Source organism: Pezoporus wallicus, unplaced genomic scaffold (genome assembly GCF_028554395.1).
Source record: "Pezoporus wallicus isolate ANWC-B61680 ecotype Strahan unplaced genomic scaffold, APGP_CSIRO_Pwel_v1 contig_4816, whole genome shotgun sequence".
Lineage (NCBI taxonomy): Eukaryota > Metazoa > Chordata > Aves > Psittaciformes > Psittacidae > Pezoporus > Pezoporus wallicus.
In genome coordinates, this window is record NW_026640990.1 from 461,986 (window position 1) to 477,218 (window position 15,233).

At 38.9% G+C, this 15,233-nt stretch overlaps 1 protein-coding gene across 2 annotated transcripts in view; it reads left to right on the forward strand.

Annotated features, from left to right (window-relative positions):
* The window catches only part of NRG3 (neuregulin 3), a 409,865-nt gene that overhangs the window by 383,375 nt on the left and 11,257 nt on the right, over positions 1-15,233 (forward strand). For both annotated transcript variants that reach the window (XM_057421543.1, XM_057421544.1), the window contains exon 7: positions 6,968-7,095. In XM_057421543.1, coding sequence (XP_057277526.1) covers positions 6,968-7,095 — 128 coding nt within the window. The remainder of the gene's footprint in view (positions 1-6,967; positions 7,096-15,233) is intronic.

The following is a 15,233-nucleotide window of genomic DNA, read 5'->3' on the forward strand; positions in this document are numbered from 1 at the left end:
GCCCTGGATGTAAGTTACTTTCCAGTGCATGTCATTTTCTTCTCTGTGGACATATGCAATTAGTGATGTCTTATTTGAACAAAATCTTTGGAAAAACTGAGAAGAAGTCTGGTAGCAATAGGAAATCAGTTTTATTCAAGCCTTTCTAAATGCTTAACCGTTAGGTTTTGGGGTTGGTTTTTGGGGGGTGGGTTTTTTTGGGGGGGGAGGAGGGGGTTGGTTTGTTTGCCTGTTTAAGAAAGAGTATCTTAGCATTGCTTAAAGGGCTGACTACCATTGTAGTTATGATATGCTCTGTGTTTGAGGAAAAATACACTATTTCAAGAAGGTAGATAGCTTCACTAAACTGACATAATCACAAGTTAGGGAACCTTGTGCAATTCTTTGTTTTACTTTCAGTTCATTCAGTCAGACAGCCCTTTCTAGCCCCTAAAAAAAAAATATATTTGGGGAGTGTTGTAATGACGGCAACAAAAGGTAAAGTTGTAAAGAGCTTCTGTAATCCTTTTGTTCTAACATATAAAGTATGTCTTGGTTAGCACTAAGAATATGTTCTTTGCCTTTTTCTGACTGTATTTCAGTGCAATATTTTGTCAACCCATCATCACTATGAACTATTTGATGTCTTCTAAGCAGCTGACAAACACATCAACAAGCTTTATTTAAGTCTTTTTCTTTTGCTATGACAATAGTCATAATGGCTGAAGTAGCAGTTTATAGATTCCAGATATTAGAGATTGAAAGCCATTATTATTATTTATTATTTTAATCCAAATTTGCTTTTCTGTTTTTAATGCTGTTCAGATTGGCATTTTCAGTGCTGGTAATTAATACACTGTTTTCTTGTTCTTGTGGCTGCTTGCAGGCAGCTGTTTTCTTCTTGCCATTAATGCATTTTCCCTTTGGGAGCAAAGATAATAAGGAAGACAAACAGAATGACCTTGTGCAGGATGTAGTGTAACTGTGCAAGGTAATAATGGTTTCTATTGTTAGCAAGATTTTAGTGCAGGAATGCATGTAAGTTCATGAAATATTTAGAAAACTTGGCAGATTGGAATGGAGAAAAAGGGCAGGGGGGATGGCAAGGCAGCAGAAAAGAACTTTGAAATGGCATTTTATAGGAATGGCTGAGCGGCTCCCACCAGAGACCAGAGATCTGCCCTAGGCATTATCTGCTGGGCAGGAAAGGGACCAAGTATTTCCATGGGGAGAAGAATGCTCCCACTGCTTCCTCCTGTGGCTGTGCTGCTGCCTTTCTGCCAGTCACTGCTGGGGTGTGATCTCTCTTCAGTTCCCATCTGCAGCTCCTACCACGTGGATCTGGGGAAAAATCTTAGTTCTCTTTATTTCCAGGAGCCAGTAAATAAACTTGAATAAATTAAGGTGGCTGTTTTCTGGAAACTAGTCTTCCAGTATAGCATTTTGGTTTATGTAATCTTGGTAGCTGTTTCTTGTGCTCTTCTCACATGGGGAAACCGTCTCGCTTATATGTTATGTCACCTTTCTCTCTTTCCTTAAACGATTCTCCCATATCTTTCTCCTGCCTATTTTGAATGGTGATGCTTTCAGGTTTCTCACCCTGCTTTTTGTTCTAGAAGAATACATTGGTGTAAACCTGAGAATAATTGCATATTATTCTAGTAATGTCTGTTCTGAAGGAGCCATCACATTTTGACCTAGAGGTTGCTATATTTAGTAAAGTCTGCATAGTAAAGAAAGAGGTTCTAATATTTCCCAAGACCCATGGTATAGCAGGTAGTGTTTCAAGCGGTTTGTAGCTGTAAAGAGCTTGACTTTTTCTACTTTTTCTCCAAAGTGAGAGAAGCCAAGTGAATGTATCAAAGTTTTACTAACATGAAACCACACCTTTCATTCTTGAAACAAGTATTAAAATGAACTAAAGTTTGTATTTTATTCTAGCTGAACTCATTATAGTTGCAGCTGCTTGTATTACTGCAGAAGGAAAAGGACTTCAGACCTACGATATCCCACCTCTGTGCCAATTAAAGCTTTTTTACATTAGCGTCATTATGAGAAACATAACACAGGTTAAAATCTCTGAATGTAGGCTGTTTAGAATTGTCTTCATTTGAGAAATCAGTCACTCACTCTGAGGTTTTTGCCCTCTGATCAGCAGGGTAAACACAAGTGACAATGGCCACATCCCAGTACCCATCTTGGCAGGCCCTGAGGTTGAGGAAGAATGCAAGAAGAGTTAGGCATTTAAGTTAAAACATGGATGCCTCCCTGTCATTTGTGATATTGCAGGGAATAAAGATTTTTTTTTTTTTTTTTTTTTGCATTGACAGTATTTTGAAGTATCATACGCTTTTTCTTCCCACGCTCATATGCGTTACATCTCCTCCACTTCTTTCCTCTGCTCAACTGTGATTCTGAAAAGTAAAAATAACGAGTTAGATTTGGCCAGGGCAGATGTGTTCTCTCTGAATTCCTCCTGAGCACAGTTGGTAATTGTGTTCACCTCTGCTGAGTCTATTTCTCTCAGAGTTGATTGCATTACTTTCTTAAGGATGCAAATCCTTAAGTGTTTAAAATACTGTATACTGAAAGCAACATTCATAAATAACTGTTTGAACGCAGCTCCTAGTATTTCTCTTGAATCTTTTAAGTCCACTGATTTTCCCAAATACTGAGGCAGCAATATACTTTTTGCTAGGTTTTCTAGCATCTTGGATTTGAATACTAATGCACTGAAAATGTTGTTATAATTCTTAAGTCAGAAAGAAATAGATGTGACAGTTATTAATGCAGGATCTTTGAGGTACACGAGATTCATATTTATTTCACCTAATGCATGAAACTTAAAACTTCCTAGTAATATGTACTCTGCTCCAAAGAAATTATATTCTCATCAAAAGGTATTTAATTAGTGTGCTCCATGAGATAGCAGCAAAAGGTTTGATGTCCTCATAGGCAAAAGGAAGTAAATTGACATTCTCATCTGCCTCTCTTAGAAAAGCAAGTGCTCTGTGCCCTCTCATATACTATGCCAGGGGCAAGAGGATGTGTTGTGGCCGTCCTTCTTTTTTTCTGTAGTTCGTCTTCATGAGTTCTAGTCATGCACCTCGGTACTAGCTCCTTAATCCACCTTTACTAGATTATTTCTTTAAATACTCATAACTTGACAAACATGTCATGCGAAAAAAAAAAAAAGCAAAATCAAACAAAAAATAAGAAAATAAACCAAGCCACAAAATAAAACACCAGGCATCTGAAGCTTTGACATTCCTGTAGTGGTTCTGAGAGTTGTCATGGCTGTTTATGCTTTTTTTATCTTCGTGGATTTTAACATCTTCTCCCATAGTACTAAGTGGATCTATTAATTCCCCATCACTTTCCCTCTGAGGTGGTTAATAAGCTTTTCATGCTGTAGTATACGGTTTGACTTTTCACTACACTTTTTTTCTAATAGCTTGCAGTCAGTAGCTCTTTCTGTGTCTTGTCTTTTGTTGATAGTAGAAATAAATACTTTTAGTCACTCTGATAGAATTACAATTAATATCTGTTGAGCAACAGCTACACTTCAACCTTTTAAAAGATCACTGTGTGGTTTTGCCTGCGTTACAATGTGATTTATCAGCTAAGATCAAGAGTATATTTCTTACTTCTATATTGCATGACTACTTAGAAAGAACTGCCAGAATAGACAAACTTGAATTTACTGGCCTCTGGCTACAGCTAGTGTTGGCAACAAAACATATAACACATATGGTAACACCTGTAAGGATGTTAAATATACCACCTGATGGGTTTATGTGCAACGTCAGCCAATTCAGAAAAATCACTGGCTCTTTACCTCCTTGAGACACCCTCTCTGAATGTAATTTAAAGCTGACCCCTTTGCCTCATCAGTCATTTTTGAAATGGGATCCCCACATCACCTGTCTTCCAATGCCATGTGTGTTTCTTGAATTTTTATTATTTCTATTTTGGGAAAATCATTGAGGACGAAGGCCTAAGAAAAGCCTGTGAAAGGGATGGGTGTTTTGTTTTCATAAAAACAGGAAAACAGGACAGCAGTGTCAAGCTATTCTGTAGCACTTGACCAGCATATATTATCTATGGAGCCTACATTTTAGAGTAAAGAATACAGAGCATGGAGCGGGGGAATTACATGCTCACAGTCATACAGTAGCTCAATGGCAGAGGCTGATTTCTAGTCTCCTGGCCCAGGCTGCCTTCGCAGATATACTTAGCTTTAACTAGCAGGGGTGGAATTTTATTGTCAGTGTTGAGTAATTGTATGGAAGTTGGAGATGATTTTCTCCATGAAACCATGAAAATTTGAAAATTTGCAAAATATTATATTTTTATGCTGTCATTATTCTTTATTGAGCCATATGCAGGAGCGTTTCTCAGTACTTGCTCAAACAAGCACAAATAATTAAACAAGAAGACAATAAAACCATAAAAATCCCCAAATAGTATGTATAAGCTTTCAGTGGTGCTTTCAACCTACTGGAACAGTCCATTGAAAGCATTTCACAGCTTATTCTCCATCATGGCTGAGTATTGAATAGCTCAGAACAGTCAGGGGCTTCCAGAAAGCTCTGCCCAGGTGAGAACTGGGCTGTGGAAGCACCATGATGGGCTCCGCTGGGATACAGTTGGGGAGTAATCCCAGTTTGGTATACCATTCTTCTGGGGATACCAACTGGTACTGCTGTAAACTCCTCACAGAGATCTGAGGATATTTTTCTCCAAAGATTATCTCAGAGAAGGGATGTGGCACTTACAGTTAAGTTAATGGAGAATAAACTGAGATGTTTTTAAACCTATTAAAATGTATGAATAACGTGATACATCCAAGTAAGTTCAGTTGCATTGTTCAAATTCTCCGTGTATTCACACCCTCAATTTAAATTGTGATTCGTATTTTCATTGTAATTAATGTTTTGGCTGTTATGGTAATTGTTAACTGGTGTATTTGAAAAAGGCATAAAAGAAATGTTTAGTTAGGGGAAAAAAATATCCTTTGCAGGCTGTGCCTGGGTGGTGCTGGGTGTTGGACCTTCAATATAGATTGCTAGTCATCATCAAGGCAGCTTCTAGAGGTCCTGGTTTTCCTCAGCTGGGGTGAGGAAAGACCCTGTATAACATTGCTCCTGCCTACACCTATCTTACCCATAGCAAACGGCTCAACTTATCTCTAATTAGCCTTCATGATTCACATCATACTCATGGTTTTATAAGCCATTCAGACCTTCAATTTGGTATCATGAACAAACATGAGAAAAGACAGAAGCTTTCTGGCAACTAACAACCCGTTCTTAACATAGCTCAAATTGATTTACTCAGGTTAGAAATCAAAGACAGTTTCATTTCTGCAGCTGGCAGGATAACTATTAAAATTTATAACCTTCAAAAACATGAGTACCTAAAAAATCATACTTCTGTCTGAATTTTCTGTATTTTATCTACAACATTTACACTAAGGTCATTATAACTTAAAGAAGAGTGGAATATGTTCCGTATTGTTTCATTTGTGTTTATGTCATGCACGCCGCAGCATTTTGCATATTGTCACTCTCATTAGCTTTGCCTTCAGAAACACATAAGCAGCCCTGTTTATGTGGGTATTTCACACAACAGAAAGAGGGATAAGAGCATTAGAGAAAAAATTGTTATTTAAGCTACAGAAATCAGTCATAAGAAGCCTCAGTAGACAAAATAAAATTGCATGTCACCTTTTTTTCTAAGACAATTATCTTGTATGACTTTCCTTTTGGATTTGCTGAAGTCTGGGGAAATGTAGCTAAGAATAAGTGAGAATCGGAAAATAATTTGATATTTTAAGGAGTTACTGCTCTTTTGTTAGGCAACAAAATAATTGTGGAAAAAAAAAAGCTGTACGTTGAAAGAAATCTATCTTCTGCATAAATGTTTATGCTGTTGTATCATAACATGGCATTTTTTTGCCAATGTGATTTTTTTGTATTATTATTAGAATTTGTATTTTCTTTCTAAAATACTTAATTATGTAATAGCTTCCACAAGACCAATTTATTGTAAAGATAACATGGGTATCTAGGTATCTAGTACTAAAATTACAAACTAAATACAGAAAGAATGGATTAAAGAAAAATAGACCAATTAGTTTTAGTGCAGGTCATTGTAATGCAACATAAAAAATTAAATACCTGGGTGGAAATGTGGGTAACCGCTCATATCTCTGAGATATTTCCCAGTAACCAAAAGCAAGACTGATTATTATTCTATGCCAAAACACAGCTTTTTTGTGCTTTGATTTTCTGAATCCGTTCAGGATCAGAGACAATTTTTTGCTGAATTTCCAGTTGAATCACAAAGCAAGAAGAAGAAAATCTATTCTTGTTCATGTCTGGTGTTGGCTTTACAGACCTTTGTGTCTCACTATGTGCCCAAAGACTGCTCTACACCTACAACTGTCACAAGAAAAGTTATGTTTACACTGTTCTCACTAGCATAGATACTCAGGAGTCAAAAGTTTTCAGACCTGTTCAGAAAGGATATCTGGCTCCATGGATAGGATTCAAGTATTTTTATTACTTATCTGATGATACAGATGCTGTTTCAATTATGCATGCTGATGAAATCACCAAATGATCGAAGGAAGTGCTGACTGTCCTCTGAGATGTGTTTTGTGATCTCTCTGCATGGACAGCCCCAAAAACAGGCTTTTAGTCAGGGGGATCCGTGTTCTCTATCATTGTGGACAAATCAGTCAGTAATTTTGCTACTAATACAGATATCAGCATTTTGATGTGGAGAAAGTAATGGAGATGACTACTGGTGCTTTCTGCTATGTAAACAATAGTGAATGAATGTATTACTTGCAATGCTTAATTTTAATTTAAAAATGCATTAGAGCACTTCTTACCCTGCTCCAATAGGAATTCTCACTGAATAGCATCAATGATATACTTTGCCTTTTGTGTATTAATTAATTTTATTCTCTATGCTACAGTATTCAAAAACAGATAGGCATCCTGGGCCTATTCTTCACAAAGTTATGGAGTCTAGTTTTTCAGGCCCTCAGTCTTTCCCAGAGGCCTTGTCTCCTGACAGAGGAACCCAGCCCATCAAGCAACATAGGTAAGCAATTGTCTGTCTGATGGCAGATTTCGCAGGCTGCCAAGGGATGTCATTGAACTGGTGATATGTGTGTGCTGTGAATAGGGGAGATGCTGAATGGTATGGTACCAACAGAGCCTCAGCTGACTCAATTAAGCAGATGTCCAAGCATTTTCTTAGCTGCAGACGTAAAAGGCAATAACAGTACTCAACAACTTTATCTGTGATTTGTAAAAGTCCTAGAGGAAGCATTTAAATACACCATCCAAGCTGTAGACAGAGACCAGTGAATGAAACAACTGTAGTTTGAGAAATCATTAAAATCAAAACTTTCTTTATCAATGTTCATGAAGTTAATGTGTCATTTGCATCAGAAAGGTGTAGTTGCAAATTTACAGCTTTTCTCACTGTTAACTTTAAACAAATAATACTTGAAATGAATACTGACTTATTTATAAACACATGGTGGCCCTTGAAAACTAATCTTCCATAAAGTTTGGATGATTGTTTCCAAGAGGAAAGAAAGAGGAACATCACCCATCACTGAATGGCCTTTGGATTAGAATTCTCCTAGTAGCCTTTTTGGATGAAAAAAGAATGCAGATGCTTCATTATGATACTAGAAAACAAACTCATGTCTGGTATAAGCAATAATGTTTTGAAATGGCTGTGATAATAATGTTTGATCTTTGCACACAGAGAGAGAAAAAAATGGCTGAGAAAAATCAGTTCAGAATATTTTAGCTGTGTAGTCTGGAGGAGAAGACATTTATTAAAGGATAATTTTTTAAATTACTGAAACAAAAGTCTGAGATTGCATGAAGTTATGAACTAGCTTCTATAGTATCTTGTGCATTTTCATTGCAGTCTCCCAGTCAGCTACATGTTCCTTTTCTTTTGAATAAATTATTTGCTTAACCTACCAAAGTGCAGCATATAAGCCAGGAAGGGACATTTGGATTCTATCTACTTTTACCTTCCTTAAGCCTTTAATTTAGCATGAAAAAATAATGCTGAATGTTATGTCAGATCCATTTCTTAGAGCTTATTCTCTATGGCACAAAGATTTTCAAAATATGCATCATAATTTTACCGAACATAGATGAACTGTGGAACTGCTACCTAGAATTCTTTCCATGGAGGTTTGGGGAAAAATTTATCTCAGTTTTGCCAAAAGGTGAAGTTCAGAAAAAAACATGGTAACATTCCCTTAGCTTTAATAACATGGTTGCAGTATCTAAGTTTGAAATATTTTAGGTGCTTTACCATGACATTACTTAAGCTTAAAAATGTGGAAATAAAGACTGAAAATATTTCTTCTGTTTATAAACATTGCATCACTTAAAATAAAGGCTATAATAATAATAAAAGAGGAATGACTCTCCAGACACTCAGTTTTCCATAGTGAAATTAAAGAATAAGCCACACAGGTAGAATCCCAGATTGCTCATTTAAAAAAAAAAAAAAAAAAAAAAAAATCAAAACAAACTAAAACAAAGCAAACAAATTACAACAAAATGAAAAAAACACACACACACAAAAAGTCACCCAACAGTCATCTCTACTTGCAGATGTCAAGCTTCAGACTATCTTAAGAGTCTTTGCCTCAGAACTGTTTTAAGTTTTGGAATGACTGACTTAATTTATAAAGAATTATTTTGCAGTTTTGTAACTTCCGATTTATTATACAAGGCCCTTGCTTTGTAATACATGCAACAGACTTGAATATCAAACACTTTATAAGGTTATCTTTAATTTATGCACCATGTGATGGCTTCCTAATTCAGTTTCTAAATAGTCTTCAGTGTGGCCAAATGGTTAAATGTGGCCAAATGAGGAAACTTATTTTTTTAGTGGGATACATTTTGTTCTAAACATCACTTCATTTCATTCCAGATCTGATGTGAGCCTAAAAACTGCAGCAGCTCTGCAGTTTCTCATTTTTATGCTGTGAAACTATATTACTGGTTTATTTCTGATTTCTATGGAAATATTTTCTTTCATTTTCCAGATCTGTTTTCTCTGCTAATGTTTTCAAGGGCACTAATGATGGGTGATCATTTCATAAAATCAGCAGCTGTATGTTTCTAATTCTTAAAACCAATACAATTTTGGCCTGGCCGTAAGATTATCTAGGTGGGGAATCATTTGGGATTGCTGAAATTTGACTGACAAAGATCACCTAGTTATTTCACTCAGATTACTAGATAATAGCAGTTTTCTGTATCTACTAGTCTCAGCTGCATGCAACGAAGTATGGCAGAGATAGAATTGAAAATTTAAATCTCTACTGAATGTTACTCCTAAAATATTTCACTTGTATTTTGTGTTGTTATTACTGTAGAATTTTACATCATCTGCTTGCATAAGTAGAACAGTACTGTCAACTGGAAAGTAACAAATTTGTTTAACCAGTAAACTTCTTGTAAAGTATACAGTGTCTCAAAAATTCATCTGAGTTTATCTGTTGATTTTAGTAAGAAGAAAAGCCATGCTGTTGTAATTTCTTACAGATAGGAACAAATTAGAGTTTTGATAATTATGGGACTGAGTTGTGATCCCATTGAATAGCAGTTTTCTTGGCAATTAGTCATCCTGATTTTCATTCATTGATTCAGTCATAATTGATTTTCTAGGGATTAATTTCAGTGAATACCATGATAAAAGCCAAATGCAGAGGCTTTCAGCCTAGAGCAGTTGTATTGTCTTACAGAAATGACAAAATAGGATAAACTTACTCTAAAATTTAAAATTACTTACGTTTAAATTTTTAATGTACTGTTAATACCATGAAAACCATGGTAAAATGATTTATTATTATTATTATTATTTAGTAAGTATTTTAGTTTTTAGGTTCCCAATAGAATTGATTCAGTTTAAATTAAAAGAGTAAATTTAAATTATTCTTTAAATAAGGCTATTAAATTTCAAAAAATAAGTACTGATGAACTAAAGCAACTAAGAGTGTAAAGGCAGAGGAAGCCTGAAAGGGAGAAAACGTAAGGAATCTGTATTTTCCCAGGGCAAAAACATAGTTTTCTGTAGAAATTTAAGAAAAATAATGTCTAAAAGGAATGGGATATAGGGAAAGAAATAAACTATATCACAGAGCGAAGGAAATCATGCTTGAAGTGAACATTTCCAGAAATCGTTGAGAGTTAAGAATTACTGGTAATACTGAAAGCAATCAATTGTTCTTGCTGTATAAAGGAGGAGTATTCAACAGGAAGAAGCAGTGCTGATGGTGGGGCAGAGGTAATATATGAAGCAGTTAGGGCAATCCTGAATGAATTAATTTTTCAACTTGGGTGATTATTTGAGGATGAAGATGGGAAGGATTTGAGGATTTGATTATGAGAATGGGAATAGAATCAAATGTATGAAAACAGATGTTACTATAGTCAAAGTGGAAGTAAAATGCAGATATCAAAGCTCTCAAGTCAAGATGATCTAGTAGATCTTGATCAAAGATGTCTGGAAGGAGAACTGCCTCATGAAATTCCAAGTCTGGTAGCAAAATCTGTCAAAAAAGGAGCTGTGCCATGTGAAGATGGAATAGAAGATGTCAAATATTTAGGAAAGGAAAAATTTATTGAAGGAACTGAAGACCTATTACATTGAACTAGACTAGTCAAGGATTTTGGACAAATCTTGGGGCGGGAGGGAGCAGATTCTTTGTGTAGATATAAAAAAGGCTAAAAATCGTCATGAAGTTTATCAGCAGCAGTTTTTGCGACACTACACTGAGAATTTTTTTTGTATTTGTTGTAGGTGAGATCTCTACATAGCCTCAGTTTGTTTGTTGTCACACATCTAAAGTTTTTAGAGAGGGTGAAAGTAGGGAGAGACAAAAGAGCTATACTGCCAGATACACAGAGGTGGTTAAAAGGGAGAGTAAGGAATTACATTGAGGAGGTAAGTGCTTCGGGCCAGAATGCCTGAGGACATCTAGTGCTCCAGAGGAGCACTAAGGGAACTCCAAAAGAATTAGTCAACTTTGGGGACAAATTTTGTTTAACGCTTTTGTGCACAACTTTGGTGCAAAAATTAGTTTAAAAGATAGAGTCAGTACAGATAAGGATCTAGATAAAAAGAATGAATTGAGTAACTGAGTATCGTGGTTTAAACCCAGTCAGGCAACTCGTTCACTCACTTCCCCCCCCTTCTTGCCCTCCCCCTGCTCCCGGACGGACGGAGAGGAGAGTCAAAAAGACTGCAACTCCCATGGGTTGAGATAGGAACAGTTTAGTAACTAAGGTATAACACAAATCACTGCTGCTACCACCAATTATAATAATGATAAAGGAAATAACAAGGGAACAGAATAAAACACCTCACCACCAGCCAACCGATAACTCACCCCTAGGTCCGACCAAGCAGCGACCCATACCTCTTCCAACCCTGCAGTCTCCCAGCCCTTCCAGCTAACTCCCAGTTACATCCTGGGCATGACGTGCTGTGGTATGGAATACCTCTTTGGTCAGTTTGGGTCAGGATTCCTGTCTCTGCTTCCTCCCAGCTTCCCCTCCTCCCTGGCAGAGCATAAGGCTCACAAAGTCCTTGGCCAAAACAAAACATCTCTATCAGCTCTGTTCCTGAGCCAAAAGTCAAAACACTGCACTGCACCAGCTACCAAGGAGAAAAATGACTGCTACTGCTGAACCCAGGACATTATCCACCCCTTATTCCATACCATTCATGTCATGCTCAGATCCCACATTTTCAATATACCATCACTCTTATCTAAGTGCATGGACCAGTCCCTATAAAGCTGCTGAGTCCATCTGGTCCATGATGTCAGGCTCCATCTCTTGTAACAGTCTTCCAGAGCAGGAGAGACTGTATGCAGTGTTCACACTTGTGAATAACCTGGGCAATAGTGTCCATTGTTAAGTCCACCCCTTGATCATGAGTCCATCTCTATGTTGCATCTCTGCTCTGATGGCCTGAAGTGCCATGGGCCCACCAGGCTCAAAATAATTCACTGTCCCCTTCAGCAGTTTCTGCAGCTTGTTGCTGGGGACTCCATACAGCTGCCTTCCATCTCCGATGCTTCCAAAGCACTGGAGGAGCCCAGTATGTGGGACAGTATACTTGCCCATACTGTCCCACACACCCTGCCACTCATGACTGTCCAGCCTTGGGGAAAACCTCTTGGTCCCCCTATATTGTTGTCTAACCCCAGACAAGACCCAAACCTGTCTCTGCTTAACTTTTGAGATCAGACAAAATGGCTGTGGGTAGAACACAGCCTGTGTGTGTGCCAACATGCTGATCCCCATCACAATCAGCAGGCAGGTCCCAAGGGTACCCAAAGGCCATTCAAAACCTTCAGAACTCTCACACGATGCTGCTGTGCTTGTCACTGGGGCTGGTGTAGCTGCTGTGCTTGCCGGCTCTCCCACCGCCAGCTTCTCTTTTCCTGAGTCCAGCTCTTCCTCCTCTGCCTTGCTGGGAAATGCTGCCTGGTCTCCTGCGTCCTCCTGGGGCTCGGCGGGCGGCTTCCGGGGAATGCTCTCGGCCATCTCAGGGCTGGGCTCCTCCGCGGGGCGCGGCTCCTCCGCCAACTTCTCCCGCTGTTCGGCAGCCGCCTCCTTTCTCTCCTCGACCGCCCCGACCTCCTCCACCCGCAGCCGTCCCCTCGCGGCCTCCGGCCCCGCTCCCGCCGCCGCTTGGTCCCCGGGGCCGCTCTCCCGGGCCGCTTCAGCAGCCGCCGGCTCCCGGAGCCGCTCCCCCTCGGCTCCCCGCGGCCTCACGAGGAGGGAGGCGAGGGCGAGGGCCAGGGCGGTGAAGAGCAGCCGGACGGCCAGGTACAAGTCCACGGCCAGGTCCATCCCACCCTGCTGCTGGAGCCCACCCGTATTACAAGCCATTGCCATAAAGCACAGTGAGACAAGAACCTTAGCCCAGGCCCCACACTTGATAAACACTAACATAGCAAATACCGGCTCTACGTAAGTTACAACATTCTGAAGCTGTGAGATCAAGAGAAACAACTCTGAGAGCCAATAAATCAGCATTGTGACGAGTGACTATTAATCCAGTCAGATCTGTCGTTATCTCAACCCTTCGTGCCCCACGTTGGGCGCCAAAAAGAACTGTCGTGGTTTAAACCCAGTCAGGCAACTCGTTCACTCACTTCCCCCCCCCTTCTTTCCCTCCCCCTGCTCCCGGAGGGACAGAGAGGAGAATCGAAAAGAATGCAGCTCCCACGGGTTGAGATAAGAACAGTTTAGTAACTAAGGTATAGCACAAATCACTGCTGTGCTACCACCAATTATAATAATGATAAAGGAAATAACAAGGGAAGAGAATACAACACCTCACTACCAGCCGACCGATAACTCACCCCCCAGGCCTGACCAAGCAGCGACCCATACCTCCTCCAACCCTGCAGTCTCCCAGCCCTTCCAGCTAACCCCAGTTACATCCTGGGCATGACGTGCTGTGGTATGGAATACCTCTTTGGCTAGCTTGGGTCAGGTGTCCTGTCTCTGCTTCCTCCCAGCTTCCCCTCCTCCCTGGCAGAGCATGAGGCTCACAAAGTCCTTGGCTAAACCAAAACATCATTGTTATGCCATTCTTCAAAGTTACTCAGTGTCCTGGGTTCAGCAGTAGCAGTCATTTTTCTCCTTCTTGGTAGCTGGTGCAGTGCTGCATTTTGACTTTCGGCTTGGGAGCAGAGCTGATAACAGAGATGGATTCCATAACAGAGATGGTCAGGCATTTTGGAACTGATAATAAAATCTAAGCAATGAATGAGGAAGAAGAAGTTTCAGTATGTACTAGTTCGTCAAAAGAATAATCAAAGTGATGCAGCTGAGCGAAAGATAAATGGGATGAGAGGAATTATTAATCAAGACATTTTCATCAGAAAGTCAGAAACATTAAAACCACTTCATAAGACACTGTTGTCACTTCATTTGAATATAGCATGAGAATACAGCACTATTATCTCACCTGGTTAAAATGACCTCCTGATTACTATGAACTTAAATTGCAATATGAGGAATGAATAATCTGTGTTCCATAAGAAAATGTTAGAGAATCTGTCTCAGTCTTCAGAAAACTGAAAAGACTATATGACTGGTGGTTATAAATATATCAGAGGAAGCACAATGAGAAGTAAAAGACCTATTTAAAATGAAAACCTATTTAAAATGGCAGCACATATGTCAAATAGATGTATACTCATCATAAATAATTTTAAACTGAATGGAAGCCTCAAAGTTTTCAATATAGAACAACTTTCTTTATATTGTTTTAGTTTTAGGATCGAGGTTGATCAATACATTACAGGGAGTATATGATGAAGTTATGGCAGGTGATTAAACTCAGTGCCACTGAGGTACCTTTGAACACTGTCTTCCCTTTTCCTATAGTATGTATCTATCTGGTGGAACTCAGATGGTGACCGGATGATACAGGTAGTGTTGAAAGGTTTATGTAGAGTTGCAAAGTCCCCAGTCAGCTCTGGCACATTCCATTCCTAAATACCAGAATAAATAAAGGAGCAACAGTGCTCCCATTTCAGAAATCAAGAGGATATATGTAGGTGTAGGCTGGCTGCTAGAAAGCTTCTATTTATGTGAAGGGCGAAGAGAGTCTTGCAAACTGCAGGCTACAGTCCAACCCCCTCACCTGAGCTGAGAACCTGACCAGCTGTAATGGTTCATAAACACAAGCATGGAAGCACAGGTCATTGTGCCATTGTAGATGAGACATTTTCCTAGACAGTAATCATGTCTTGAGAGTGTACATGATTACTTTACAAAGACGTGGAAAAGAGTGGTGTTTTGGATACAGGATGCTATGGATAAAAAAGGGTTAAAACTATGAAGTTCAGTTTTCATATGCCACAGCTTTTTTTTTTGTCATAATAATCTCCTTCCAACCTTAGTATTCTTTTAATCACATGCAGTTTTGCTGAAGTCCCAAACGTTAACTTTCTCCCCTTGTGGAGACATCTGTAACAGGTTTTAATAGAGATGCACTCGCTGTGGTCATCTTGTTCCTGTAAGAAGTCTGACAAAAGGACTTTCTGATAGAGTTTTATTATTATTGTTTGTTGAGTGATTTATTATTTGTTGAGTGATGCTTATGTTCTCAGGTATAACATAGCCTTTTTATTAAAACTGAAAATTGCTTGAAAGTCTGAA